Source organism: Excalfactoria chinensis, chromosome 6 (genome assembly GCF_039878825.1).
Source record: "Excalfactoria chinensis isolate bCotChi1 chromosome 6, bCotChi1.hap2, whole genome shotgun sequence".
Classification (NCBI taxonomy): Eukaryota; Metazoa; Chordata; class Aves; order Galliformes; family Phasianidae; genus Excalfactoria; species Excalfactoria chinensis.
This window is the reverse complement of record NC_092830.1, coordinates 33,846,252-33,872,226: the sequence shown is the minus strand read 5'-3', so window position 1 is coordinate 33,872,226 and position 25,975 is coordinate 33,846,252. Positions and strand designations below refer to the sequence as shown.

At 44.3% G+C, this 25,975-nt stretch overlaps 1 protein-coding gene across 13 annotated transcripts in view; it reads right to left on the bottom strand.

Annotated features, from left to right (window-relative positions):
• TACC2 (transforming acidic coiled-coil containing protein 2) overlaps nucleotides 1-25,975 on the bottom strand; it is a 72,245-nt gene that overhangs the window by 34,676 nt on the left and 11,594 nt on the right. For 6 of the 13 annotated variants that reach the window (XM_072339491.1, XM_072339492.1, XM_072339504.1 and 3 more), the window contains exons 2-4: nucleotides 24,783-24,908; nucleotides 20,446-20,577; nucleotides 370-527 (exon numbers count right to left, since the gene is read on the bottom strand). In XM_072339491.1, coding sequence (XP_072195592.1) covers nucleotides 370-527; nucleotides 20,446-20,577; nucleotides 24,783-24,908 — 416 coding nt within the window. Of the gene's footprint in view, nucleotides 1-369; nucleotides 528-12,578; nucleotides 13,077-20,445; nucleotides 20,578-24,782; nucleotides 24,909-25,975 lie in introns of those variants that run through there. The other 7 variants (XM_072339496.1, XM_072339498.1, XM_072339499.1 and 4 more) reach the window with 3 other exon arrangements.

Here is a 25,975-nt window from a genome sequence, read left to right as displayed (position 1 = left end):
TTAGTCTGCTTTGAGTAAAATTACCTATTCACAGTTTAGCCAGGTAATCCAGATGACTTGGCTTTTGGATAGGAAAATAGACAGCTTAATGGGGAATTCAATCTTAAATTGCTGAGCTGTCACCTGACAACCCAAACAAAGCTAATTTGGGCTAGTACAGTGCTTTCTGCTCCCTCATATTCTATTATTCAAATTGGAGAACAAAGAACACTCTTTTCGGGGCAAAAGTTTCTTTTTCCTCTCATAGTGGATAAAGATGAGTATAAACTTATTAATCTTCTAGAAAACATTTTATTAGCATCCGTTCCTTATCTCTGCTAACACAAATGCCTCCATGCAGCAACCTGTCTCATACTGCGTGCTCGTTACCTGTGTCTTCCAGGGGCAGCTGGGGCTTTATTTCTTGCTCTGCTATGTCCACTACGATGGCTGCCGCTGTGTCGGGTGGTGGCTGTGGAGGTGATGGAGGAGCCTTGACTGGTGTAGTGGACTCTGGGGTCTCAAATGCTTCTTCAGAGTCAGAGCTCCTGGGAAAAACAAGCAAGAGATTTTCTTTAACAGGCTGGACTAGTGAGAAGAGTGAAGATTCACGTTTGGAGGAGACAAGTTGCATCTGGAAATGCAGAATTTTCCCACAGCCCTTTTCAGAAAGCAAACACACAGGTTTGTTACGCATGGTGACACAAGCTATAAAATGTGCTGAGTCCTGGACTTGTCAATCTTTCAACTTGACCGTTTCCTAAAGCAAAAGGGATCTGCCCGTTTCTAGCAATTCTTTGTAAGGCTGGACTGCAGTCCCCATGGCTGCCCACACTTAACATGACAGTGCAGTGGGGACCAAAGCTGCCATGCAATTAAACCAGAAGCACTCCACAAGCCACCCTGCTGCAACGATGACGCCTCTCACTTAGCTGAAGTCAAACAATACCTTAGAGCTGCCAGATTCTGCTCGCTTTATTAAAGCTCATGATTATTTTAAGCAGATCGATGTCAGCAGAGGTACAAGTACGGGATTTGCATCCTATTACGCTTGCCGAAATCTGTCAGGATTGCAGGAAATCTCCTGTGAGCTGGGTAAGAAAACACCCCACTGCCACCCATCAGCCTGAGCAACAGAGGGGACTCTGCAGAACACCACGACCCTTCTCCTTGGTGTCACCAGATGCTTTGGGTGACCTTCAGAGATGTACCGTGCTTTAAGTATTTTAAGAAGGGCTGAGAACAAGGAACTTCCATAAGCAAAGCTACATAATAGCTATTCAACAGAGCAATGTTTCCTCCTACCTCAACTGAGATGGTTCAGGAAGCAAGTTGAAGCACCAAATACAATTTGATATTTACCTTGTAGAGAAATACTTCCTGTCATAAAAATAGACTTATGATGTTATCCAAACCAGCAAAACTGAGGGTCATTCCTACCTCTCGAGTTTGTCTGCATCACCTGAGCTTCAGCACACATCTTTGTTTTGCCAATATTTAACCATCTTGGAAGCATTCCAATCCAATGCATTTAACGTTCACATGCACTCCAGCACAAGCAGCAATGTAACGAGTAAGAACTGTCTTAACCATAATTCAAATGCTGCTGAGTTTGTTACTAAGAAGCAATTGTGACAGCAAAATATGGCATTTACCAAAGAAATCTGAAAGGAAGCTCAATATCAGAAAAATGCTCTTTTCCATTGCCTGGAATATGGCAGCGAGCACAAAGCCTGCAAGCACATACCAGGACATTACTCCAAGGTCTACATCACTTATACTAGGAAAATGAGATCCTGTGTTGAGCCAGTTCATCTTTCCCTAGTGAAAATACTGGACAATCTCTCTTGCATAGGATATTTTTAAGGCCATAGCTGTACTTTTAAAGCATACCAAAAGATTTTCCCAGAACAACGGGATTTCCTGTGGAAAGGAAATTACATATTTCAGCCGGCTCTATTCATAATGCCGTTTCTCTAAGAAATAAAGGGCATACAGGAAAAAGAAAAAACAACAAAAAAACGTTGCCATAAAGTTCATAGTGTACAACAGATTGCCAGTGGTGGCAGGCACAGCCAAAAGGAACTGCCTCTTGCATCCTCTACACCACGATTCTGGAGATCCAGCCAAGGAGAAGGCAGGGTGAGATGGGACACATAGGTTTTAGACATGCAGAACTGTTGGTCCCAGCTCATCATGTAGAGGTTGGGCACGCAAGTGCAGAATCACACCCTAAGGATTTATTTCTGGGAAATGAAGGAAATAAAAGCTATAGGATGGAACATACATTCACACATCCTAAAAGGCAATGGCCAGCTTAGGTAATCTATAGGAGCTTGCCTTGAGCGTATATTTTGTATCTTTACATCTGTGGTCCTTTGTTGGTTTGCTTTTGTTTTGTTTTTTATTATTGTATTCAATGGGCAAAAAAGATATAGATTGTAGAAGACATCAAGTGATGATAACAATAGAGCACAAAATAACTAGAAATATTCTTGTAGTCCATTTCTTTCACCTCTTAGAAGACATCCAGTAATCAGTAAATAGGAAGGCAGTCAGTAGAAACTCAGTGAACAATCTACAGCAGGTACAGATGGGGAGAGGAGAGAGAACCAAGGAGCAGCCTGGGGAGCAGGAGCTCTCCCATTCTCATCTGGAAGCTCAGAGGTCTTGCCCAGCCTGCTGCACTAACCTCAGAAACAAGGGGAGTAACGTGGGTTGACTTCTTTGCCACCTTTGGCCTCATGAAAATCCACCCTCAGAACTGACCCTACCATCTTTTTTGTGAAGCACAGATGCTATGAAGTCGTCCCTTATTTTAGGACAAAAAATAGCCCTTAGTCACTGTGGCTGGCAAGCACCCAATGAGCAAGAATGAGATTTCTTGCCGCCACTGACTCCGCTTGCTCTTTGCCCTCTTCAAGCATGACAGCCATCAAACTGCGGTCACCCACAGCTGATGTCCACAGCCTAGAGTCAGTACAAAATAGCTTGCAGCAGAACAGTTTCAATGCCTTCTGCCCCACTGGGAATCCTCCAATGTCTCAGGTTCTTCTAACATTTACATTACAGCAGTATAAACAGTGCAAGTGTGTGCTCACATTAAAAACAAAGCCATGGATATCTTATGACATGCATGCAACAACAAAAGCAAACCATGCTCTATTACCATACAAGAGTGCTTGAAAGGTAATGAGCCAAAATAAAGGATTCCAAAGTTTGATTGGAGAGCTCTTATTTAAATATTGCCCTCTAATTGCAATGGGCAGGACGTTTGGAGGCATACAAAGAAACAGAGGGCTATCCCAGATGATAAGCAGCCTCTTATACCCTCTTGGCTGCTCTCCACAATGCTAATCTTGGCTGATCAATTTGAAGCAGCAAAAACTTCCAAAGACTTGTTTGGGATACAACTGCAGTCCTAAATGCTTGAGGAGGAGGAGATAGAAATATTTTGTCTCATTTTTCTACCTCACATTTACACCTACACATTCTTCGCCACTGACTAGAGCTGCATTCCTAAAGGCAACGCACAGGTTCTGGTAGACCTAACCTTCTAAAGCATCTAAAATATCACAAAGTTAAGGTATTCAGTATTTGATGAACGATTTCTCACATCCCATGCAAAGAATCCAAATGAAAAAGAAAAAAAAGCAAAAAAAAGCAATTTCTTAAAATGCTCAATTTAGTGCTGAGGATGAATTTTGGTTTTCAGTCCTATAATCCCGTTGGGAGATGAACTGGAAATAAAAAGGAGGAATGAGTTCTGTATTCTCACCTCCATCGATCATTTTCAGAGATGATCCTCATAAAACCTGCATGAATAATTCAGATCTGCTTTACTGATGAGATCAGAGCTGAGGGTGTAGGACTGGCTGTACATTTCTGAGGTCAATCTCTTTTGTATGTTACTTAAATGGGCACTTACACTACACCAGCAAGAGCTGAACTGACTGACACATCTGAAAAGACACATCTTTCAAACACAACAAAACAGCCCAAACAGTAATTCCTTCTCTGGAGACCAATGGAGGCCTGTCCCTAGGCCTCACCCAGCGCGACCAACACTACTGGATGGTTACAGTGCCAGCATGAGGTTAGGGTAATATCAAAAACATTTCTGCTCTATGTGCTGCCATTTTTGCATGATAATTGCCTACTCAGCAAGTAAAGGCTAACATGGCACTCTATATTAAATAACATCTCTCATGATGGTGACTGTTAGCTATAGCATTTTACATCTACGTGCACTGAGTATCAAACATTACACGTTTTAAATGCTAATAGTACATCTGTATGGGAACATACAGAAGATGTGAAAGATACAATAATAGATTTGTCTGGTTATTTTATCTATTAGATGATAATGTTTGGTACCCGAATTACTGAAATATTCTACCTGTCATCCATGGATCTGTACAACACGTGGTATTAAAAATGGCACAAATACGGTGTCAAGCACAAACCTCACAAACAACATTTTCTTTCTCTCTAGTAAAACATGCCATTAAAATGACTGAATGTCTCAAACCCAATTCAAAAGTACCGATACCGCCACATTTTGCACAGAGAAGAGCAAAACCATTAACCTCTGCCAAGCTTATCAAAAGTCAGTGACTTAACAGGGATCATTTAAAGCCATCTGCCTTTACTACCCCAACCCCTTGGGAAGGCTGGCAGTGTGGGATGTGACTGTCACATCAAGTCAGGGACTGGAGGAGGCTCAAATGTGTCACTTACATGTCACCAGACTCCATCTGCAAGACTGTTTCTTCAGGGACACATCCAACCATTAACTATTAATGGATTGCTGTAAGGATGCTCAGTGACACCACCATCTAACCTGCAATTAAATATATTCCCAACAAGCATATTGGGTGAGAAGATGAGCTGTGAAACTTGTCTCAGGAAGGGGATGCTGGAAGGCTGCAGTCAGATTGCCCTTGCCCCAGTTCCCATCCAGCTCACCCTGGTGTGATGCCACTGTTCCACATGAAGCATCCCTGCTGGCTTGTATCCACAGGATCACCATGCCCACATACATACCAGATAATGCTTTAAGCTTCTCACCTGCCTGGCAGCAATGAGGGAATGCTTCATGGGCTTCTCACTGGCAAAGTCTGATCATCAAAACACTGATTTCATCACAGCATCATTTCACCTTAAACTACATAGCTGGAAAATAGTTTCATCCACTGCTGCCTTGTCTTGATCTTCTTTGTTTTTACATTCAAACTGGGTATTTTTCGGCCAAGAAAAGGGTTTTGTGAAAGCATTTATTGCAATCAACGTTGGGAGGTTTAAATAGGATTTAGGCTTTATATTCATGAGTGTCTGCAGCAAAGTAACATTACTCAAAACCAACTGCAGTTTGTACCCTAAAAGAGGAACATAAGCTGAGGATAATGTCACGTGATCATTCTATGGCTTGAGCTGCAACACCACACGGAGGCATTCTTTGCAGTTCTCACTTAAAAAAATAGAGGTTTCATCAACTAAATCCCATTCTGCTGAAATGACAGAGACCTACTTTAGCGCAATGCAATTACACAAGAACCGATATTGACACAGACGCGTGCAGAAAGCAGGGCAGGCACTCCTCTCCTGAGAAGGATTTAACGATGATTTCAGCTCAAATATCCCTCCAAGCCCCACGGCAAACATGGCTACCCCAGAAAATAATGGATCTCTCACACTGAAGGTGAGAACTCCCAGCCCTTATGTGATGCGCCCCGACAAGCACAAGGCTTTGCTGAGGGATGCAGGGGAGGATGGGCACCGTGCTTAGCAGCAGCCAGAGCCACATCCCTCCTTTGTGCAGCGCTCACTTCTCTCTCTCACGTGTGAGCCCGTGGGATGCTTGCTGCTGTCTGGGCACAGCTCAGAGCTGTAATGATGTGCTACACATGCGGAAATCTGTGTGAGCAGCAAGCACTGCTGGCTGATGCACAGCTGCTGGTGTCACTCCTCCGAGCCACTTCACATCAACCTGCAGACATCCTCAGACAGCAGAGCTGAGATACGAGAATCTGCCTGTTTTGGTGGTGGTGTTTCTTTTACATAGGTGAGAAAACAGAAATAAAAGCCATGGCTTACGTTTTCAGATCATTACATGGGACTTCAGCCATGATAAATAATACCCTGTGTGTTATCCAAACCACACAGGTCAATTTGGAGCTGTGTTTTCTGAAAAGGAAACATATGACTCCCATAAGCATTAATCACTTCCTATTAAAAGGCCAATCTTTCTTCATGGGATGATTATATTTAGAGAAAAGGATTAGGATTGCAATGGAGGAAAATTAAAAGGGCTCGATCAAAATGATGCTGATTGCCGTTTTTTAACCTATTGCATTACAAGTAATCCTCTTTCCATAGCTGGTAAGGGAAGGAGGAATCATTTCTCCTGCTTTTACTGTTTGTTTATTCAGCGATTTCGAGAGCGTTTTGTGCAGAAGCCAAATTCACACTCCCCCAGCAAAAGCCATTTCCTGCTTCACGCAGCAACAAGAAAGAAACGTCTCAAGCTGTGGGAAGCCACATCTGAAAGAGAAGATTGAGGGATATAACACTGCACGCTTACAGCAGCACTTCAAACTACTTAACTCATTTTTCTAACTGATTAGCAAGAAGTTCTCTGCATTGCCTTAAACGACATTAAAATTTCCCTCTTTATGGCTTTTTTGCTGAGATGTAATAGTAGCTTTTCAATGCTACTGATAGAAATGAATAATGAAATGAATCCCTATTCTTTCTGGCCAGCCTCTCCCTTTCACTGACTGCAGTCTGAAGAATGAAAACACTTTACAGAACCAGGGCTCAGCACTGAAGGATCTGTACGTTTTGTACTCGCCACGCTCCTTGCAGGCAGATGCTTTAATTCTCAGAGGAATGGGAGGAAAATACCATTTAATTAAAGGCACTCATCCTCAGACATCACGCCAACACATTTACTAACATGTCCCTAACCAATCAGAGGCTGCAAAATGTTCAAATACCTACATCTCTTAAGGGATGAGAACAGTAGAGATACAAAGACACTCCAATATCCAGGTAAAGAAATGTTTTCCATGGATATAGTTACAATCAGTTAATGCACAGCGATTCCAATCGGTGCCGCTCTGCCGTCCTCTCTCTTAGGCTGGGGATTTGATGTTTAAGTACTTAACACCCACGACAAATACCTTTCCTCTGTCTTCAGTAGAGTACTAAGGCTTTAATCCAGGAAACAACATCTTGTTAACTACATCCCTAGAAAGCAAACCAGGTGCCCGTGCACACTGCTATGCAGCACCATGCAAAGGTTCCAAGGGAAAATAATCAATAATTCATTGGGAGCCAAAGCCATACTTTGAAATGGCTTTGTTTGCTGGAACTACCTTGGAAATCCAATCAGGCTTTCCCCAGCTATCTCTCTGCTCACACACCTGGGTCCTTTTCCATAGGGCTGCACTGAGCCAGGCTGTGAGGAGCGGTACCAGGAAGATGACATCCATGGCTGGCAGTGACACCTGAGGGACAAACCATGGCTGGGCTCCTGGATCCAAGGGAACGGCCTCTAACTCCAGGAGTAAACAAAGGAATTCGCATCCTCCCCCTCCTTGAGCAATGAAACTCAGCACAACGCTGGGCTCATTTTTAATGAGAGCAGCGAACTGTTAACAGGAGCAATAAATCCACATCTCCGTGCTGAAAGTAAATCAAAATGCAAAAGCAGGAGCTTGTCTGCAACTACTGCTAGATTTCAGATCTGATCTACGTTTGGCCCCAGAAACAAACTTCTTTTGTTCTAAAAAAGCCCTTTATTTATACATTTGAGTGCAGCTCTAAGGATGCTGTTTAACCTAATACAAAGAAATGCAAAGTATCTCAACAGAAGAAATGACCCCAATTGCTTCTCTGGGAGGCAAGAAGCTCCCAGACACTCATTCATCTCCTCAGTCAGACCTCAGAGCTTGGGAGAGAAGTAACACTGTGGGGAAGCTCCCAAAAAATAAAGGAATGGTCTACAGTGCAACCCTCACTTTGCTTTCCAGATCTAAAGAGTGATCGTTGTTCCTGTCTTGTTAAGTTTCACTACCGATGATGCCACAGCAAAAATGGCACTTTTTGTTTTGTTTTGCACAGAGGAACCCCAATTTTTTTTACTCACATCCCTTTTCTGCATTGAAATTCTAGCTATGATTAAAACTCTGTGCTGCAAAGCCTCTCACCTGGACAGCATGTGAAGTATGTTACAAAGACAAATCCCTATGAAGCATCAGTGATGGAGAAGCAAATGGTATCTATTGGCAACGGATGGTATCCAAGATATTTGCAAACACAAAAAGGTCTTAAAACAAAGGAACTGAACTCAATTCTGTGTACTATAAACAAGTTAGAAAAGCCTTAAAAGCACCCACCCTATTACCTCTCAAAGAACACCTCTGATTCAAATTTAACAAGCCATTACTTGGACTGCTGCGTCAAGCAAAGCAAAAGCAGATAGAGAAGCAGTGCTGTGTGTGTAAGTGACAGCCACAATGCACGTGCAGGAATGCTTCTCCATTCATGCTTTTACTACCTCCCATTTATTATTTTCCAATTTGCCTGTATGTCATAATACATAATAGATGACAGCAGCTCCATTATGCATGGCATAGGGCACACCATTCAATATAGAGAGCTTTCTAACACACACATATTTGCCAGATGTGTGGTGCTCCTCGCTAATAGAAGGGTGAGGGATTCTGGGGTCTTTCTATTTTGTTTTCAAGTCTAAGTGTGACCTGCCTCCCTCTCATGACAGATGTAGCGGTTGATGTAGTACCCTTCCATATCAAAGGAAGCGCTGTCAGTGACTTCAGAGATGAGATCCTCTGGGCTCAAATAAGGGAGGTTGGAATAAAAGGCAGGAAAGCTTGACAGAAGAATTTCCCTGTTATTTCTGGTCCATTTTCTCTCAAGTAAAACACCTTCATGGCTTCCAGCAATTCACCTTACTTAGCAGACAAAACTAGGAGGTGGAAAGTGCTCTCCGTGCTGCTGGGGAATGCTGACTGGTGACTGGAAAAGACAGATGTAGAACACTGACAATAGGCAGAGCTATCTGTCAAAAAGGGCTTAACTCAAATAAATGCTATTTGGATAACAGAAGCCTCCCCTCCTACAAAAAAAACCTCTAATTCTTCTCAATACTTTCAACATGTATATCCCAATTTTCCATATAGTTATTAATTAAGGTGATTTCCTACATATAAGCATATAAAATTGTGCAAATATTCAACCAGATTATTTTTTTTCCAAACTTTTAAGAGCCACACATTGGGTTCCTTTAGGTTTCGGAGACAGAAAAACGCACAACAAAGCAATGTGTTATCTATGTGTTTATGTACACATAGATAACTTTTCTTCATACACATACGTATGCATACCCACATACAAAACAGCTGCTCAGACCTCTTACACACAAGGCTGTGTCAGCCCAGCTTATATTCTTCTCAGTCCTTCCGACAACCAACAAAGACCCCACCTCAGAAGCAAAACAGCACACAAGGGCAGCATCTTGGCTGGCTACCAACCATCAGTGACATTCAATTTCTTTATTGGAGCCCAATCCAGCTCCCACTGAAGTCAGTGGGCATTTCAGCATTGACTTCAGTAGGAGTTGGCTCAGCCTCCAGACATTTTCCCCTCGGATTGGCAGGGGATGGAAATGTTACAGTGGCAGCACGTAGAGCTCCCAATAGGAAGAAATAGCACACCACAGACCTCCAGCCAACCAAGAAATGGGCACTGAACATCAGCCCTGTCCAGTGGCTGCATGGACAGCAGCTACAGTGCTCCACCAAAGCCAGGAGCCTTCCTGGCCAGAGGACAACTAAAGCAAAGCAGAGGTGAGAACCAGATAGAAGGCATTAACATTTAAAAAACTACCAAGACTTCTGCTTTTCTAATACTTATCAAAATGCTCTTGTAGTATCACCTAGAGCTAAAAATACATTTTTATTAAGAAGAAAACCAGGGATGGCACATAGAAGCCAGCACCAACCTCATTGTGTCAGCACAGCACTGCATGGCCAGTGTGCAAGGCCGCAGATGTGCCAGCTGTGGGTGTGTGTGCACCTGAGCAGAGCAGGGCCTGCTGAGCAGCATCACGCTGTCATTTCCTTTATTCCAGCTATTACATGATTGAAACATGACCACCATTTAGCTCAGTCTCCAGCCAGCAGGGTGCCTGCTGCAATTTGCAAAGCACGTGACACTGCTCATCACGTCAGTAGCGGGGTCTGAGCCACACCACTTTTACCTGCAGACAACTTTCATTGGCACGGGCTTCCCCTGGGCCTCCCCTTTTTTTTTTAAATCATTCCATATTGACTTCTCTTTTTTCCTTTCTTTCTTTTTATCTCTGTACGTTTCGGTGTTAAATCAATTTCAGCAATGGTTGCTGATTTGTACCCCCTGTAACCCAATGAAGGAACAGAGGGCAGCCAAGCCCATCCCTTTGTTAGGAAGACACCTTCTGTCCCCACCAGGCCCACCACCCCATGGACTTGCAGGGGGGCAGGTAGTCACAACCTGCCTGGGATTCAGCTGGATAGTTTTGCCTCTGGACTAGTGCAGCCATTAAGGAATTCACTTGTGTATGCACAATAGGTTGAATACAACCTCATTACAAAAGAGTTACTGCAAGTTACAGTCATTAAAGTATCAAGATCTCAGAGCAGGATGGATTACCGTGACATCCAACCAAGAGACTCTTGGTTTGGAAAAACAGGCCTGTACTTTCTCAAGGATACAAAAAAAAAACCACCTCCAGGCTCATCTTAAAGAGCACATAGCTGGATTAAAGAAAACTGCACAGGCACTCAGTATTTAGGATGAGTATTATCTTTCACTAACGCTTCCCAAGAATATCAACAGTTACTGAATGGTGCCTGTGCTGAAAGTACTTCTGGTGATTATGTTGGACCTTAAGAGACCATATTAAAGTCCCTCGGCAGTAACAGCAAAAAAATATCAACATATAAAGTCATCCAAAAAAGAGATGACAACGTCACGTCTACAATAGCATATTACTCAGGTACTACAATAAAAAACAACTATACCTTGATCAATACGTTCTGGAACAGAATGAATTCCCCAAAGGTTGTGAAGATCGTAGATAAAACACCCTGAACACTGCTTTATTTACGTCACTTTTACTGCCCAGTCCTCGGATCACTGTTAAAAATGTACCCCAGTTTGAGCAGACAAAAATGTAATTAATAGTACTTTAAAGGTAATGAGGCATCAGTTCATTCCACTATACTGGTATAACATGCTGTTTGTAGCAATGTTAATACTGCCTATGATGGAGCTATATTAAAATATCTTAGTGGGTGAAGCTGTGCACCAAAGGAACAAAGGATGCAGAAATGCTGCTAGGCCTGTGCCTTACAAATCTAACAAGACAGCATTGAGCAAAGCTCTCTACTGATGTACTGGAATATGACAATAGGGAGCATGAACCTACTTGTAAGGCCTATTGCAGAGGCAAAACTATCAGTTACTGCTCTCCCATTCCCCTTCGCTCAGAAGCACTTATCTCAAACAGCCGAATGATGCCTCAAATCTAATCACAGCTACCTTAATAAGCACATATTGCATTACAGCTTCTTTAAAGAGTTCGGTGAGGCTGCTTTAGAGATTAGCCCTAGTGGATATACCTAAAACCAGCCGAAATGCATGATCAGAAATAAGCTCAGTGATCAGACATCTTAGACAAATGAGATCTCTAAGCGAAAGGCCAGTGAGAGACAAAGCAATTCCTATAAGCCCACCCCTGAGGTGAAGCCTGTGCTCCAGCAGCTGAGTTTGGGGTGGAGGTCAGGGAGAAGAGGCTGCTCACCACTGAAACCTCAACCAATAAACAGCAAAACCCTACTTTCAAATGGGAAATGACTCTGCTGTTTCTGCATGCACCTACGTATTTGTGCACTATCATACATGATGCAGCAATGTGAAAACGTGATCGCTTTCTTCTCAATGCCACATGATATTTGCTTTTTCCTTTCCTCCCCCTCCAGTGAACCGATGTTTCAGAGCTGCCTTCAGCAAGAGCTCCAGACACCTCACTCTCACAATTCATCACAGGCTGCCATACCGAGGACTGATGCTGACAGGGGTGATGTGACCTGAAAAACAGCATCTGTATAGAGAAGAGCAGAGAGAAGCGCTGGGAAAAGCAGCTCCACGCTGCGCATTTTAAACAGAAAACCCAAGTATGGTGGGTTTGGGAGGGGGAAGGGGCTGGTTTTTGTTCATTGTAAATGGTCATTGTGCTTGATTCGCTATGCATCCAAAACACAGAGACAAACGTATGGTACCCAGGCATGGCTCCGCACCACCGAGATGAGGTGAGCAGACACAACGAGGTGGGAACCCTACAAAATACAGCTCGTGATACCCAGCAACACCACAACCATGTCCCCATCTGAACACAGCCGACATTAAACAAAGGCCTCATGCACAGAAATCAGCCCCCAACCACACCGCAGAGCGTAGGTGCGGGAAGGCTGCGGGCCCAGCAGCGCGGCAGAAAAGAGGAGAGCAGGGGGAAATGCAGACAGACTTACATCGCCTCCGACGGCTCCCGGGCCAGGCTCCCCGCCTGTGCCTGCTGCAGGGACTGCGAGCCTCCCATCCTCAGCGTGCCCCGGGCTGGCAGCTAGGTGTGCGGGCAGCTCCCTCGGCGAGCCGTGCCTGTGCAGAGCCTGCGGTGCTGCACTGCAGATGGGAACAGCTGCTTGCATCAGTGGCAGCACAGGCAGGAGCACTCCAGCAGCAGCCTCTCTTCTCTGAACTGTTGCCAGTTATCTTTTTTTTTTTTCCCCCCCCTTTCCCGTCCAGATGAACGCTATTTAGAAAATAAAATGAAATCCTGGCCACTGTGACGGGCTAATAATCATCTGCTGAACATCAGAGGTCCACGCAGCCACGGTGCAAGCAGCACTGCTGGCTGTGCAAACTGCCTTCAGGAAAATAAAAATCCCCCCCCCCCCCAAAAAAAGAAGAAAAGCAGACCCTCCCTTTAAGCACACATTGTCAGCTACTGTGGCTCCCTAAGGACCTACAGGCAAGACCATTGCATTGTGTTGACTCAGCTGATTTGAAATGCAAATGCTGGCGGGCATGGGATGCTGTGCATACATTTCCTTTCCATAAGAGGCAAGTTGGACACATCAGGACGACTGCGGAGAAGATTAATAAGCAGAGCGACCGCTTGTTTCATTTAAACAAATGAGCTCATCCCTCTGGCAGAAATGGAATCGTCCGTGAGGGACAGAGGGAGAATATCATGAGCAGCCAAGGTAAACATGGCAATGTGGGAGCTTTCCCCACCCGCAGGGCTCTATCCAAGGGGACTGGGGCTTCATCACTGCATGCACGGCCCCCTGGTAGGGCCAGAAGGTGCAGAACGATGGGGATGCTCACAACCTAATGCAAGTGAGAGCAGCCTTTGCAGCACCACACTCAGCAAAGAGACACTCCATATGCACACTATGTTCCACAGCATCCTAAAGACAAAAAGGGTATCAGCTGCATCACTATCTATACACGGAATTAAACACTCGAGAAACAAACAGCTCGAGGCTGTGTGACACTTCTGGATCCATGCTGGGGCAGAGGGGTCAGAAGGTTCAGATATATTTAACAGGGATATTAGAACTCACTGACTTCAAAGCACCTCCCCCAGCATTTCAGTGGGGACCTCAGTAGACTTGAACCTTCAGTAGCTTCTGGTTTTCATTTTTTCTGCTTGCAAGAAGGAAAACCCAGAAGTGTTTGCCCACTGTATGCACTAGTGCATACACAGGCTGCTTTTAAGCCCTTTCGCAGCAGAAAGCACTTCTGCAGACGTTTACCAGGAGAAACACTAAGTGCTGTAAGCTGGACAACGTTGCTAATGACAGCAAATCTGTACAGCCACATAAAAAAAATACAACTCAGAGTGCTCATTTTTAGCAGAACCTCAGGCAACACACCTGTCAGGAGCACATCCAACGTAGAATTCAGAGGAAGAGCCTGCAAAGAAAATCTCTATACCTTGGCAGTAGCTTTGCAATGGTTAATAACTCTGGGATACCAACCCAACTCAGGAAGTGGTACCAGCCTGCAATTACAGGGCTGCATTTAGGGAAACCTATTAGGTTGAGGTTACTGCTCAGTTTTACGCATGCTGAGCTGCAGATGATTGGTCTTCTGATTGCCATAAGAGCTCCCTATTGGGTTTTATTTATTGCAGAATAAAGGAAGACAATAATTCTAAGAAAGGCAAACTCCACCGTGAGAAAACGAAGCCCTTGCAGTTTTCTGGGAGCCAAGAGGGAGAACAGAGGCACCATTTGCCCTGCAGTGGAGAAAATGGGAATATTGTGATACCTTCCTAACAACTGCAAAGAGTGCACTTAAAATGCCTGTCACTGTGCTCCTTGCTACATTCACCTGAAGCCACGCTTTTCTTTCAGTTAATCTGGATGCTCAGAGCATCACATCATTTCAACTACACACACTTCACTGCGTGCAATGAAGCGTTATACAATTCCAGCAAAAGCAACCTTGGAAAGCTGGTTGTGGCCTTTTACTCCTCCATGGATACAGAAGCACCAACCCCAACCTCAGGAGTGAACACAGATGCAGAGCTGGCCACCACATGGGTTCTCCCTGCAGCTCCGTGTGAGGGGAGCTCTCCCTCTCCTGCCTGGCCCCAGTCCATCCTTTGGGCCTGCCAACAGAAGTGCTAATTTAGTACTAAATTTAGTGCTGGCTTTTAAAAATATAAGAACTGTGTTGATACCATAAAAGTACATCTGGTAAGAACTAGCCCGGGACCTGAAAAACACACAGCTGGGGCTCAAAAACCAAGATGGCACTGTGTCTTCAAAGGAGCTGAAGATGCCCCAGGCATCCAACAACCCAGGGTGGTTCCAGACACCACACACATAACAACTTACTGTGACGCCAAGGCTGCAAAAGGGTATCTAAATATTCAGTGCCATCCTTTAAAATTTATCATTTCCTTCTGTTTATTTCATTCACTTCGGCCTATACCAAATATTTGGTACAGCCCCTAAATATTTGGTCTTACTCCATTTAATGTTTATATATAAATTCAGACTTGGGTCAGCCAGCACCCAATCTGAAATTTTTGGCTCCCATCAAAAAGCAGTGCTGGGCAGGGCAGGGATAGGATTTATGATCAACTAAAACTTATGTTTTGTTCTTGGCTTCGCCATAGACCTTGCTAGGCCCTAAGGCTAGTTATAAACATGGCCACACACACACAACCAAACATCAGAGAGCCCTCTGCAAGCACTGCATCTCGTATCTACCACCCCCATTGGGATGGGGTGCCCAAATCTCATGCCAAACATCCCAATTGCATCCTAGGGTTGGAGTACTGTGCAGAAGCCAACAGCACAGAACAGAGCAAAAGCAAACAACCCAGTAACAAAAGTGGGTTTCTCAGATGTGCTGAAGGCTGCTGCCAAAGCCCTAAGGAACAATACTGCCTCTTCTAAAACACTTTTAGAAAGGGGGAAGCGTTAACAAAGGATTGATTATTTTTTAAATAGGATCCTAAAAATAGACACTGAGATTTAGGTGATATTACCTTTGGACCCCAAAGCCTTGAACGCAGCCTGGGAAGCAGTTTGTATCCCAAGGATTCCTTTAATTGTAGGCTGCCTGGTTTCAAAGCGCTCATGAATAGGGCATCCACAACATCAGACTGATCAGAAATATCAGCCATAAGCACCACCACCTTCACTAACAGACTAAAAAGACCAAACTGCACACACACACACACACACACACACACACACACACACAAATCAATGCTGCTCTGTATAGATGCAGTTGCTAGGCCAGGCAGTGCCTAGGGGAGGCTGCCTGCACACTGAAGAGCACATCAGCACATAAAAGCACTGGCAGCTTTTGAAGCACAGCCCTTTTAGGGCACCCCAAGGCTGAGGGCTCCTGTACTCCAAAGCCCCCTTCCCCTCCCCCCCCCCCCCCCCCCCAAAGCTGCTTCAGAATTCAAGCACTGACTGGTCATTATGGGACACATAATGCATGGTTCTAAACACGTTATGCCTTTTCCTGCAGTTCTTTACCTACCACCACACTTGTCAACCTTGTGACAGCTACAATTTCCTCTTCTTGGTTTATTCTACTCACTCCTGTAGCCAGATTTTTGTTCCTTATTCCTTTCTCCCACTCTGGTGACCAAGAGGCCAACAACGTTATAACTGGGAGTCACTCAAAGGCCTCCCTGAGCAGCGAGCTGCTGAGGCTGCTGGCTGACAAGCCATAAACCATTTGCTCCCCTTCACTACGGCTCTTTGCTTTACCTGGTTTATTGCGACTCTGACGTTAAACCCAGAGCTCTGCCAGCAGGAATCAATGCAGCACCACGCTGATCCTGCGTGTATTTCCCCAGACAGTTTGCTCCACAGTCCTGCTCACTGCCTGCACTGCCATGGCACAGGGACAGTGGCAGGATGTAATGGTGTACCATACCAAAAACATTGGAGTAAACCTCTTTCTCTCTTCCCCTTAGTTTTATGAAGCAACTCCTTACTACAACTGAAACTGAAAACTAAGGGAATAAGTGAAATATACAACAAATTTATCCCTTTTTGGCTTAGTGGAATGAAAATAAAATGCTAACATAAATTGTAATGCCTATGTTTTAGTAGCGCCTAGGAAATAGGCTTTTAGTGCTGCTCATGTTCATAATATTATTGAGATAATTGTATATAGTCAGCAGTTTAAAGACATACTCATTACCATCCTTCAGAGATGCAGCTATCCCGAATATGAACTCAACCAGCATATATAAATCAGAAATTCCAACCTAGATGAAGCATGTAAAAGCTTCAGATTGAAACCATCACCACAGATCTTTTGTTGGGTTGGTTTTGGCTCATTCTTTTTTGTTCATTTCATAGCTGTTCCTTTTATTCACATGGGTTTGGAGAAGGTCACCCAGGAGAGCACGAATGAAGCCTGAGCAATAAAATTCATCAAGGACCCTGTTAAATGGGTTTTTCAATATACTCTTCAAGACAAAAGAAAAAGCAGCTCTTTCTACTGCCTCTGCGCAAGGTTGAGCACAACACAGCCCCTCCTGTATTACCATGGCTTAAAAGGGTATGCCACAAAATAACACGAGGTGATACTAGGTGTAAACCTTCAGAGGTTTGACTTATTCTTACATCAAATGCCTGGACCAATGCTTTGCTCCACCGCTTATCTAAATTAATGGGAGAGCTTTATTTGCATTGCGATGTTATTACTTCCTGAAAATAAACACAGTATCTCAGAATATTAAGAGCACATTAACAGAATGTTTCCAGCTGACAAGTCAAGGAAAATTGGTTTGAGCCTTTTCAGTATTTTTCAGGCTTTTCTTTTTAAAGGTTGAGCCAAAATCCAGCAGTAGGAGTAGGTGGAGCTCCTGCCCCAAAAGCACAAGCCCTACTCAGCCATATCACTGACCACTGAGAAATACAAACCTGACCCCAATCTGATCCTGTATTGCCTGCTCTAACACAGGAGGTGCCCATATCCCTCAAATCCTCCTCCTTGCTGGCAGCACCAGGCCAGATAGATGATGCCTGTCCTGCCCTTGTACTGTCACAGTTACAGCAAGATGATTAACGCCACTCTAAAATTCCTTGTGGATGGATTAGTGTAATGACAAATTCATTTTCACGCTGTTGAACCTGCTTTAGCAGCAAGGAAATTATCATATAACGCCTGAGGGAACCTGTAAAATACACAGCACTAAGAAACAAACAGAGGGCTACCATCACCCTTTCATCCACAGCCACATGCAGGCGGCAGCTCTACAACACACAAATAATTGCTCTCTTACAGCATAAGCATTCAGGGTGCACCTCGGGGAGTACGAATTCTAAACAAAGATATGGTCAGAAAATTGGTACAATTGCACATTTCTGCCAAGTGCCCGTTACCATAGCATGGTCTGGCTTTTAAAATTCGGATCAGTGGAAACTATTTGTTGAATGGTTGCTGTTTTATGGAAGCTGTCCTCTGCCAGACATTGGGGTCTTCAGGAACCCTGCCCATCACACACAGCCATGGGGACCCCACCATAAAAGCCTGCAAGAAAATGCACTTAGTCTACAACACTTTGGGCTTGAAACAGAGCAGACGTCTTAGGATTTGATGGAACAGGTTGGCAAGACTAAGATCCAGCAGCACAAAGCATCCTCCTGCCTGGGGCTGCACAGTGCTGAGCATGGCCCTGAGGCCAAAGGCTGTGAGACACAATCTTATTAAAAAGGCTGAAACAGAGGAAATGAATGGATGAGCAGAGTGGCTCATTTTTGCCCATTCCCTGGGGACTGGCTGGTAACACAAAAAGTATCTACTTATGTTGTGCTTCAGGAGGTGGTGAATGCTTTGCAGCTTATCAACCATCGAGCCTCAAGAAAAATCCTTGAGTTTTAGTTTCCAAGACCTAAGCAACTTCATTTCAACATCTTCACACTGTTGCTTCTACTACAGAAAAACACTTCATTTGTGCACCAGACAGTCTACATAACCTCAAAAGCTTACTACAATACAGCTCATGCAGTACACTTAGAAACTAGAAACACATGCAGAATGCATCACATCCATTTCTCTCCCTGACAACACAACTGGGAGTGGATCAGCTCTCCAGACTCTTGCTAGCTCTATCCACAGCGGTTCCTTAAATGACAAGTTACCCTCACCAGCAATATTTCAGCACTTCTACCAAATTATTAAGTGGCTGTGATGCAGTTCATAAGCAGATCATCATAATCACAGAGGAGATCGAAAGGCCTCAAGAATCTATTTTGCAGAAAATTGTGCAGAGGCAAAACGCTTGCAGAAGTTTAGCACCTCACTGCACAGGCAGCTGCCATAAATGTGATGAAAAATAACCCGGCTTGCACACTATCATTAGAGAAGTTCATCTTTAGTGAAGGCTGCAGGTGATCAGACCGCTCACCTCCAAGCATAACGAAGATGTACATTTTGGTTAGTGACAGCCCAGACTGGGTTTTGATGTCGCATCGAGCAATTCTACTAATATTACTTAATAGTTTACTCCATTACTCTGTTGTTTACCTCGACAAAGAGATCCTGGCACACACACACACATTTTCAGCAGTCAGCTCTGCCTGCCTGTTCGCTTCTCAAATGATTCCTCATCTCTTCACACAGCTTTTAGAGAATGACCAGGGTATTACCCTCTGTTCAGAAAACTCTGCAGATGGCAGAACCTGCAGGCTGCTGTCAGACAGACCTTCAGACACTTCTTTTCCTTACCAATTGTACACACTTTAAAGGACCAGGTATAATACAGTACCATTAAGGAGCAAAGGCTTGAACTAACCTATGTCACAGTGAGCACGTAACTTAAACCAGAAGTTGGGACACCACTTTGTGATCAAAATTCTCAGAAATACATAAAGGTAAATTCACCAACATGTTTCCTAAATATGAAACTGTGGATGATTTTTGAGTAGCATTTGCTGATAGCTGTTCATTCCCTGCTGCTCCACAGCAGAATGCACCTATTATGTACATTTCCATCCACGATTCAGAGTATTTTCCTGCTGACATCAGCATCTTCTGAACAGATTAAGCAGAATAGCTGGATTTCCCATGATGTCTCCCATCTTGTAACGTGCCTGTCACAAGCTGCCGACCTGGATCTGTGGGGTGAAGAAAGATACTCTCCAGAGAGCTCCCACTTAATATTCTCAACTGTGCTGTGACCTTTTCCATTAATAGATGTCACAATAAGGGCATGCCATTATTGCCAAGCCATGGCAGCACAGTGCTTAATCACCCACAAGACAGGCATCACCCAAAGCTCTGACATGAGGACAAGTCTCCTGTTTCCTACATCTGAGATGGAAGGATGCAGCCTGGGGGCTGCATCAGCAAAAATCCCTGAGTCCATTTAACAGTCAGTGCAAAGCTAAAGGAGAGAAAGATCAGCTTCGAAATGAAGACAACTGAATGTTTCTTTAGCAAGAATGAAAACACACTTAACTACTCAACTCCTTCACTAATGACAACTACAATGCAGATCACTAGTGTGGGGAAGGAAGACGCTGGCAGCATCTGAAGGGGAAGGAGCAAAATGGCCCTTTCAAGGAGAAAAAAAAAAGGGAAAAAAAATATTAAGCATTTAATAATTTACAAACAGTGGGGAAGATCAGTGCAGTAATAACCAGTGTAGCACAAGCTCCCTCTTCTGGTCTTCCAGAGGAAATGTAGTGGAGCAAGGAGGTCTTTATCTGTCCAGCAATTGGTTTCAAAATCTAGCAAGAAAATGTTCACGCAACTTAGGCGAAACACACAATCCTGTCTTAAGGAAAAAACACACAGATGTAGAAATTGACTTTAAATGCATGAAATAACACTGAACGTTACCTCTTAATCTCCTCTGTGACACTTTCAGCTTCTTGAGGAGGCAGTTCTACTCCACCACCAGGGGCTGCAGCCACCGGCACATCCCCAGTAACGAGCCCAGCAGCTTCTTCACAGCTATCAGGCTTGGAAATGCTGGAAAATAATTAATGAAAAATCATCAGCTGATAAATTTTACAAGGCCCACAGACTGCAGTGAAATCTCTTGAAAAGATGAGGTTGATTAGATCTGAACTTCAGTCAGGAGCACACTGTTCCATTGCTGATACTTTCCCCTGCCTCCCGTTAATTACTTCTTCCTACAGTCTACTTAAATTGACCACATGAACAGTAGTACTACTGCAAAGCTTTGACAGCTCTTACAGACCAAAGCATTATCCTCCAGAGGAATACAAGATTGTTCTGTTTGCTGCATGCAATGGGGATGAATGACAGTAATCCTTCATTACCCCTGTGCAGATCTCACAGAGACCTTTCTCCTCACGACACATTACTAGCACTCATTTAAAGTGCCTTCAAAAGGAACCAAGGGAGCATTGCAGCCACCAAGTACTTCCTAAGGTGGCTCTGACACACCAGGGGGGCAGTAGTGCCCTCAGGCAGCTTCCCAACTTGTTTCTGCAGGTTCAGACCCAAGGAAACACTGATGGAACCAGGCCAGGGGTGAGAAGCTGCTTTTAGGCTTCCCAAGTGAAGTATTAACAGCTATTTCGATCATTCCATCCTTTAGATTTCATTTCCCCTCCCTGCCCCCAGCAGTTATACTTGAATAACTGCATTATTGGATGAGAGTTAGTAAGGTTCAGGGACAAACTGTTCCTTTCTTTAGAAACACATACAACCAAGGACAGCCATAAATCACATCTCTCTAACTTTAGCCACGGCACCTATCAGCACGGAGACAGTGATTCCCCAAAGTATTTATCCACATGGACCACGAGCGCTTAAAAGTGGTCTACATAATTAGCTCACATCCACAAAGTAGCCCCGTGCCATATGGGCTAGCTATTACGTTATTTCTTCCAAGAAATTAGCCAATTATCTCTGCTCTGAGCGCTTCTCTCTCCCTTCCTTCCTTTCCCACCCTGTCCTGACGCCGACACAAACTTCCCGACTCTCGAGTCCCATCAAGTTCTTTATTTAAAAGCAAGCTATTTCCTTTTTCACAGGGAGGACTTTTCCCTTGGCTAAAAATGGCTTTGTCCTAATATAGCAATGGCACTGACTACGTACAAAGGCAATGTGACTATATAGGGTCACACGGAGATGGGAGAAAGTTAAGATTTTAAAGGAAAAGGTTTACTGCCGAGTCGAGCAGATCTGAAAACAGACACTTTTCCAGCTCTGCCTCTATGTACTTTTCAGCAGCTCTCAAAATCCACCTCCTGATGCTCTGTGTGCCCTTCCAGTCCCCAACACATCTCTCACAAAGCAGGAGTGTTACACCTGCAGTGCAAGCAGGAATGCGTCCACAAAGAGTTCCTCCTAGAGCTACATGTACTGACAAATTAAGAGTGAACTCAGCCTTTTGGTGTCAGTGCTAGAACAAAAATGCTTGGCCAAGCAGCCAGTGAACTCCTGACCTAATCCTTTTCAGGGCACAACTCTGTATATACAGTACATATAAAGCAGTATTAAGCAGATGATGCCCTGATTCCCCTGATCAATACATTACCAGCGTATTACATTAATACATTACCAGCAGGGGAGGAGAAGCAGACCCTGAGAAACAAAACAAAGATACAGTTTCTTGACTGACAGATGGAGGGACAACCTGATCTCTAATTATGCGCTGCCATCTGGAAGACATTTGGCACAAACTGACCCCTGCCTTACACGCATCATTATTTTTCCCTGATAAAGTGCCCACCATCTGCATTAGAGGATGCTCCTGATGGGGAAACAAAAGGAACTTATTAGTAAATAACTAAATACGTTGCAAGAAAATCCACTTTGTAATAACGTTTTATTGCAGACAGACTGGAAAGGATTATGCCACCTAATAACCCTGGTAAGTACAACGCACAGGTGTAAGCAGGGAGCATCAACACAGTGACATCACACACGTGTGCACTGCAGAATTGCTCTGCAGTCACAATGAAAGCAGCAATACAGAATTTCTACACAAAACAGTGAAAAAGTGGCTTTCAAAGGGCCATCTTACCTACATAGGCAAGTACCCGCTCCCGCCCCAGCTGAAGGGATGAGGAATAAGGCAATGACACAAAGCAACAAACATCACTCAGACTTTGCCTTGGACAAAAGCCTGGTCCTGCTGTCACTGATCCCAAAGGTGGGCACAGCCCCGGGTGCCATAGAAGTACTGCTCTTATCAGCTTTCAGCATGACATTGTTACTCCATCAGGTCTGAACAAACCACTGCAGGTCACTGCTGGGAGCCTGATTCAGGCAGGAGTGGAAGCGATGCAGCTGCACAAGATGAACCCAACCTGCCTACCAGCTGTATATGCAGGTGGGACCACGTGTGAGCTGCTGCATTTTAGCACCAGACAAACGAGGAACACTTCTGCAGGTGCACCCCACCTGCACTAACAGGAGCCAGCAAAGCCAGCAGCCTGGCCAGCAAAAGCAAGTGAAAGAACAGGCAGGCTTTTATGTCAAAGCATATATAAAATAAAGAAAGAAGGAAAGCTACACTGATAACAACTGTGCAGACTTTGGCTTTTTTAAATCGAAAACCAACAAACAGATGAGAACTACCTGCAGCCAGATTCACCATAGCTGACTGCTGTGCTTTTTTCTCTCATCTACCTGTTTCAGCAACTGAAAGGCTGTGACCTCCTGCAAGCTACATAGCCCTGGTTTGCACCCTTTATCACTGACCCCTTGCAAAAATCCTTGCACCTTCACTATGGGTGGGGTACAGAAAGGAGAGCACTGAAATGAGTCCCAGGCGCTGTGACTGCTGTGGGCTCAGCACCTTCTGCCCAAGGCCAACGCTTGCATGATTCAGGCAAAACCATCTTTAAGACAGAATAAAAGGCATAATATAATGAATGTTAAAGCTCAGATCGAGACAAGAATGTGAACAGTGTGAATCTATGAGATTTACAGGAAGCAGTAAATTAAGGTACTGTGAAGAATGCTCTTCTACAACATTTCCTAAGGTGACATATGCCTTTTTGCCTACAAATGGCAAACTATCTCCTCAGGGGTAACAGAGCATTGTAATTCAGACTGCATTCAAGAGAACTTATGTAAACCTTCCCGGTACTTTGGGTGGTAGGTTTGGTTTTCTGTTCTGTTTCACTCCTCTGCATTCAGTATCTCATAGATCCACCTCACTTACTGCTCAATCTTCTCTATCCTGTTTGCTGTTATGACAGATGATGCACTCATAAGAGAAAAAAACAAAATCCCTGGAACAAAATTAATCCAAATCAATGTATTAAATACAAAGAAGCGCACCTGTAAAAAACTTACAAGAACTGGAAGAAATCCACACCATGAGCTTCCCCATGCAAGCTTCTCTAGATCCCCTTGCTCTACCTTGGTTGTAGGAAGAAGTTTGTTTCTCACCCAGCATTAGCAGTCTAACTAGCTTGGGGACAGGTGGAATATGAGCAACAGCTCCACGTCAAGGTTACCCGGCTTTTAAGGTGGATTGTGCCAACCCCACAAGATTCTTTCTGCCTTTGATTGTGTATTACCACTACTTTAGCTAACCAGTTTAATGCTAGCTTAAATACACCACGCATGTTTACACTCCTCTGAATTCACGGTGACTGAAGGTTAAACACGCCCTACAAGGCTGTTGGCAGGTAAGGCAAATTCATACGCCCAAAGATCTTGACAACCCAACTGCCACCAGCACAACAAAGCAACAGACTTCCTTGTTCAATAAAAGCAGACAAAAAGCTCTGTGTCCAACAGAAATGAGATAACTGAATGCTTGATCGTCAGCATCCTGCTGTTAAGGAACTTCTCCAGAGTCAGAAAGCTCTGAAGGATCAGTTATCCTGTATTCTAATTCCCTCCAAGAAACGAACTAAGAAAAAACAGTACAAGCATCGAAATTAATAAAGGTCTGTAGTGAACTTTCACATAGTCCAACCCTCTGCTCCTAAGCGATTCACTCCTGGAGAAAGGTAAATGACATAACGACATCTCCTTTTGAAGGTTTTGTTTGAGCAAAAAAATATAAGTCTCAGTAAATATACAACATTCCACCAGCTACAGATCCAGCAAACCCCTCAGCAAGCGGCCATAGCAGACATATATCCACCCAACAAGAGACACGGCTATTGCTGAGCTCTTTTGCCCTCCTCACCTCCCCACCTCCCCGCTCCCAGCACCCCACCATAATGCTCTCACAATACCTTGCTGCAGTCAGCTCAGCAGCATCCGTGGGCTCAACATTTCCATAAGCCGTAGAAACAGTTTGGGGTTGTTCAGGAGGACCAAGGGCAGAAGCCAACTGTATATCATCACCTGGCCCAGGAGGGCTGTGGAGAGAAAAGACATGGAAAAAGGCAGCCTTAGAGGTCTGAATTATGGCAGCGTTATTGTCACTCGGCTGGCTGAAGCCCTTGCTGTTTGGCACGCCTGTGCTGACTCGTGTGTTGGGGAATGCAGGGAAAGTTGGTATTTTTAATATAAGTTGCTGTTGTATACAGCTTTATTGTTCCCACCAGACTGAAGTCACTGGAATTTTGACTGTGTTACAACTGCAGGGGCAATGATGAGATAATACAATCCAGCAGCAAATTAAACCAATTGTGATTCTGATTTTTAAAGGCAAGTGAGAAAATAAGCTACTAACACAGGAACCTCCTGAAAGCAGCGTTTCTGTTACCTATTTCAACCTGACTTTCCCCTGTGACCGCCCATAGATCAAAGCCCTGGAAGTATCGCATTTCCCTATTGCTCACAACAGTCCCTAGTTTTCTCTAGAGCACAAAACGTGACCTCCAGTCGGGGCTGCAATTTCACACCTCTGGGTTCTCCTGAGTGGCTCTCGGGTGCCACTTTTCTCAGCTCTATCCTGTCCATATCGTTCCCAGTCCTACCAGGTGAATACATGCCTGTATGTACACAGCCAGGAATGCACACGGATGGATTTCAACAGAGGTGTGTAAACCCGCATCAAGCTGCTCCCTAGTACTTGGAATCCCAGCTCACAAATAAAACCCTCTATATCACACAACAGCTTTAGCATGGGACGATTACTCCCTTATCTAACTGCAAACCCAGCAGCTCTGTATGATTCCACACTGTAGTTCAAAGAACAGAGGAAGGAGTTAAAGTGCACTATAATAGCGTCGACATCATCCTGGAGTTAAAGTGCACCGTAATAATGTCAGTGTTATCCCGGTAATGACTACAGGCTGCCAGCTGAGCATACTCACATTTCACATATTTTATCTAAAGAATTCTGTGAAGTAGCACATCCATCTGGGAGAAGTGATTTTTCAAGCCAGCTTTCTGCTTTGCTTTTTACATTTACGACCCTTTGTATGCCACTGTTACCACAGGTGACCATGCCCAACAGCAGCTCGGTGCCCTAACCCGA